The sequence below is a fragment of the Plecotus auritus genome, assembly GCF_963455305.1.
Source record: "Plecotus auritus genome assembly, chromosome: 7".
Lineage (NCBI taxonomy): Eukaryota > Metazoa > Chordata > Mammalia > Chiroptera > Vespertilionidae > Plecotus > Plecotus auritus.
In genome coordinates, this window is record NC_137774.1 from 704,682 (window position 1) to 709,766 (window position 5,085).

At 70.7% G+C, this 5,085-nt stretch overlaps 1 protein-coding gene across 1 annotated transcript; it reads right to left on the reverse strand.

The window, feature by feature from the left end:
* Window positions 1–329: 329 nt before the first annotated feature.
* GCGR (glucagon receptor) lies at window positions 330–4,383 on the reverse strand (the record flags this gene model as incomplete). Its single annotated transcript, XM_080681219.1, is given in 14 exon segments — window positions 330–852; window positions 1,026–1,067; window positions 1,169–1,307; window positions 1,384–1,472; window positions 1,721–1,790; window positions 2,032–2,092; window positions 2,176–2,335; window positions 2,404–2,560; window positions 2,633–2,739; window positions 2,826–2,947; window positions 3,043–3,150; window positions 4,136–4,238; window positions 4,317–4,349; window positions 4,351–4,383. Coding segments are annotated over 14 exon segments (1,452 nt in total). The 3' UTR covers window positions 330–624.
* Between the last annotated feature and the right edge of the window lie 702 nt (window positions 4,384–5,085).

Here is a 5,085-nt window from a genome sequence, read left to right on the forward strand (position 1 = left end):
CAGTGGCCTCCCTGGCCATCGCCCCCCCCCCATCATGTCCCTCTGCTGGCAAATGGTGACCCCGGGGGGCTGGGGCCACAGCTGAGGGGCGCCTATCCCCTCGGCCTGTGACGGCTGAGGCCGCCCAACCTGGCGAGAGGTGGCAGCCATAACCTGCGCCATGGGGCAGCCGGGGTGCTGCCGGCCGCCACCCACACTCGGTCCCATCGGGGCTCCAGCTCCAGTCCATCTGTAACATGGGGGGTCCCAGAGGGCAGGCCAGCCCAGGGGGTGGGAAGAGGACCCGGGCCCAGCCCCCCCGCCCAGCCCCACTCCCAGGGCGCGGCAGCCACTGTGCAAGCTCTTTATTGTTGGAGGACACACATTCCTCCACGGACTGACAGACACACACGGGACACACAGACATGCACTCACGAGACAGCGCCCCCCATCCCCCCCGTCACCCCCAGGCCCCGCTGGGCACAGAGCAGGTGTGGGGAGGGGAGGCCTGCCCCTCAGGCCCCTGCAGTGGGGACCCGGGGACAGTGGGGCACTCTGGCGACACCCCACGCCTCTCTGGGGCCTGTTCTGAATTGTTCGTCGTGGCCTCTCCCCCCCGAGTCCAGCCCCAGGGCGTCCCCGGGCTCACAGGGCGCTCTGGGCCCACCCTGGGAGGCGGCCGGCCGCGCAGGGCTCCCCAGAGGGGTCGTGGCTGGCCCCGTTGCTGTCGCGGCCCCGGGACAGCAGCAGCTTCTCGGTGGGGGCCCCGCTGGGGGGCCGGGCCAGGGCCGGGTGGCTGCTGCCCTGGCGCTCCTCCCGCAGCGCCTCGCCCACGCGCCAGCGGTGCCAGCTCCGCAGCAGCTCCGCCTGCACCTGGGGCGGCCGACAGGTGGGGCCGGGCCCAGCTCCGCCAGTCCCACCCGGCTCCCCTGAAGGCCGCCTGGCACCCGGGCCGTGGCAGCCGCGGGGCAAATGCAGGTGGGCATGAAGGCCGGTGCCTGGGCTCACTCTCTCCCACCCCAGGCTGGTGCCAGGCCCTCACTCACCTCCTTGTTGAGGAAACAGTAGAGGACAGCCACCAGCAGGCCCTGCAGAGAGGGGGGGTCAGCGCGGCCCCGAGGGGGGTCACCGAGGGGGGACAGCTGGGGGGGCACCTGGGGGTCAGCGCGGCCCCGAGGGGGGCGGGCACCTGGAAGGAGCTGAGGAAGAGGTCGAAGAAGAGCTTGGCGAAGCGCAGGGTGCCCTGGGCGTGCTCGTCCGTCACGAAGGCGAACACCACCTCGTGGACCCCCAGCAGGGGGATGAGGGTCAGCGTGGACTTGGCCAGCCTGTGGGGGCGGAGCCTAAGCACCGGCACAAGGCCCCCCCCCCCGCCCCCGCCCTGGCCCATCTGCCCGCACCCACCGGAATTTGTAGTCCGTGTGGTGCATCTGATGGGCCCGCAGCTTGGCCACGAGGATGTGAAGGATTCGGATGAAAATGAAGAAATTGATCTGCACGCAGAGGGCATGGCTCAGGGCGGCCCCGGGGCCTCCCCCTGCCTCCCGGCTCCCGAGGCCCTGGGGCTGGAGGGCACGGGGCCAAGACAGGCAGCCCAGCCCCAGGCCAGGGCGCCGGCCAGAGTCCTGGCCAAGTGCCGGGCCTCCCTCCCGGTCCGCCCAGGCAGGATGCTGTCTGGCCACCGGCCACTGCAGGCCCACGGCCCCCGCCCTGAGGAGCCGCAGGCGCTCCATGTCCTCACCAAAAGGGCCAGGAAGACGGGGAAGCGCAGGATCCACCAGAAGCCCATGTTGTCGTTGCTGGTCCAGCACCTGCAGGGCGGCCGCTCACAGCCGTCAGCCCCCCGCCCGCCCCGCCCCCCAATTCCCTGCAGATCTAATCAGTGACTCGGGAAAGACCCCCATCCTGGGCACCAGGTTTGCTTACCCCCAACGGCCTCAGGCCAGCGATACCCTCCCCTCTGCCCCCCCAGAACCGGCTGCCACCCCCACAGGCACTGCCAGCACCAGGTGCGGGGAGCCGGCCCCGTCCTCAGGAGCAGCTGGTACTCACTGGATGTTCTCGAACAGACACTTAACCACTGCCCAGGGGATGACGAACAGCATGGGGGCGCCTGCAGGGGGCGGCAGCTGTGGTCCAAGCTCCCCTGCCCCCCGGCCCCCCCCGCCCCCCGCCCCGCCGCAGCGGCCCACTCACCCCAGCCGATGCCCAGGTAGAGGGCGAAGAAGCTCCTCTCGGGGCCGGTGGGGAGGCCCAGCAGGCTTAGCAGGTACACGCCCTCCACCAGCAGCCAGCAGGCGTTGGCCACGACGCCGTACTGCATGAACACGGCGGCCACCCGGCAGCCGGCCACCGCCTGCGGGCAGTGGGCAGTGCGTGAGCCGGGGCCGCCTGCCGCCCGGCCCGGGGCGGGCGGGTGCTCACCCCGTCGCTCAGCCAGCCGCTCACGCTCAGGTCGTCCCCGATCTTCTGGCCGTAGCGGGTCTTGAGCAGCGTGTCGATGACCAGCACGGAGCTGGCCTTGAGCACGAAGGAGGCGAACAGGTTCACGTGGATGTAGTTGCGGGTGCAGTGCAGCCTCCTGTGGGGACGGGAGTCGGCGCCCGCCCGCACCCTGCCCGCGGCGCCCTCCCGCCCCCGGCGCGGGCCGTACCTGAGGCCCAGCAGGATGGCCAGGGCCAGCAGCAGCGCCCCCAGCGAGAGGCAGTACCCCACCGTGTACATCGCCTGGAAGCTGTGGTACAGCTTGGCCACCACCTTCTGCAGAGCACAGGCTGGTCAGGCAGGAGGGGAGGGGCGCTCCCCCCCGCCCCACGGCCCCCCCCCCCGCCCCCCGCTTCGCTGACCTGGACCTCGATCTCCTCCTCATCCATCTGGCACTGGGACGCGTTTCTCCACGGCTGCCCCCGCGGCCCACGCACCCACTGCCCATCGGGCCCGCACCTCTTGTAGACAAACCGGTGCTGAACTGCAGCGGGGGGGGCGGGAGGGGGGAGGCGATGGTCAGCCCCACGCCCTGAGGCCGGCCCCGCCCCCCCCCCCCCCCCGTGCCTCTGCAGTTACCTTTGTGGTACCAGGGCAGGTACCAGGGGCAGGAGATGTTGGCCGTGGTGTTGGGGGGCGTGTCGGGCCAGCAGGAGTACTTGTCAAAGGTTCTGTTGCAGACCAGCTCTGCAGAGGCAGGCGGGGGCTCAGCAGGCCACGCCCTCTCGCCCCCTCTGGGGAACCCCCGAGGACCGTCCTCTGCTCCCGCCTCCCAGGCCTCTCTGACCACCCAGCTCCCCTGGGCCACCCCGCTCCCTGCAGCACAGCCACCTCCCCGGGGACACCCCGCTCCCTGCAGCACAGCCACCTCCCCTGGGACACTCTGCATCTCCCCCAACTTGCCCCAAACCTGCCTGGGGCTCCCCCCTCTTCCCAGTTCCCTTCTTTTTTCTTTCTTTTTTTTTTTTTTAAACAAATGTATTTTTATTGATTTCAGAGAGGAAGGGAGAGAGAGAGAGAGAAACATCCATGATGAGAGAGAATCATTGATCGGCTGCCTCCTGCACACTCCCTACTGGGGATCAAGCCCGCAACCTGGGCATGTGCCCTGGACTGGAATCGAACCCGGGACCTTTCAGTCCTCAGGCTGACGCTCTATCCACTGAGCCACACCGGCCAGGGCCCGGTTCCCTTCTTAAAGTGCCTCCTGCTCTGGGGACTGAACCCTAATTTCGTTGGCTCTCTTCCTGGGCCCAGCCCCAACCCTGTGGGCAGTCCCTCCCCCTGCCCTGTGCGGGGCGGGGGGGGGGCCCTTCCCTGCCAGGACAATGCTGGGCCTGCCAGGCCGCCCCTCCTGCTCCCGCCTCTCTGCACCCCTGGGGCCTCCAGGACTGTCCAGGACGGACCCCATCCTGGCCTGGCCCTCTGCACAATGGCCTGCCCCCCCCCCACTGTCCCCAGGCCCCCATGGGGGCGCCAGCAGCAGGGGGGCACGTAGCACCCCAGTGCGGAGGCGAGTCTGCCACCTCTCTTCTTTCCTGCTCGTGTGGCCTTGGGCAAGTCACCGGCCTCTCGGTGACTCAGTTTCCTCGCCTGTGCTGAGCCTTCCCACAAGCAGGGCCCAGGAAATGCTCCCTGGGAGGGAGGCGGGGGCTCACCCGTGGGGGCTCACCCGTGGGGGGCGGCAGCAGGCTCAGGTTGTGCAGACACTGGTCCCCATAGAGCTTCCACTTCTCGAACAGGAAGTCCATGACCTGCGCACAGGGGGCCTGCGGCTGCGGACAGGGAGGGGGCGGGAGGGCCGGTCAGCGAGGGAAGGGCAAGCGAGGGTGGGAGCGGGAGGGGGCGCTCACCTGGCAGGCCAGCAGCAGCAGCAGCAGCAGCAGGAAGGGGGGGTGGGCGTGGCCGGGTGGGGGGCATGCCTCCGGGCTGCCGCCCCCCACATCTGCCTGGGGCTGCAAAGGGGGGGGCAGAGGGTCCTTTGAGGCGAGCGCTCGGGAGCCGCGGGGGGCAGGCAGCTGGGCCTGGGGCGAGGCCCCCGTGAGGAGGCTCAGCGGGGTCCTGTCTTGGCCACGGGGTGTCCTGCCCCCCTCAAGTCCCCCTCGGAGCCTCCGGGTCCCATGGATGAGGCGGGAGCTGGGGGAAGCAGTGCTCCTGGCCAACAGGTCCTGCCCGGGTCCTGGGGCAGGGGCTCCGGTGGCTGCAGCTGTCTCTCCCGCGCCCGCCCTCCCCTCCCCTCCCCTCCCGCGGGTGGCAGCCATCAGCCTGCTGGCCCGAACCTGTGGGGGGAGGGAGAGCAGCGCCCAGGCAGCCCCCTCCCCCCTCGGCCCCCACCGCCTTCCCCCCATTAGCCCTGGGAAAGGCGGGGGGCAGGGGGTGGCCATGATCACTCGCCCCGTGCAGGAGCAGCAGCACATTCTCAGGGTGGCCCGTCGCACGGCTGCCAGCTGCTGGGCCCAGACGCGGGGGGGGGGGGGGGGGGGGGGAGGGGGGCGCCATGGGGCCTGGTCCCAGGCTGCAGCCGCCCCATAAATCCTCCCCTCGCTTCCAGAGCCTGCCCTGCGCTCCGACCGACTCCCATGACCGACTCCCATGGGGCCCGGAGGCACCTCCCTCGGGGCC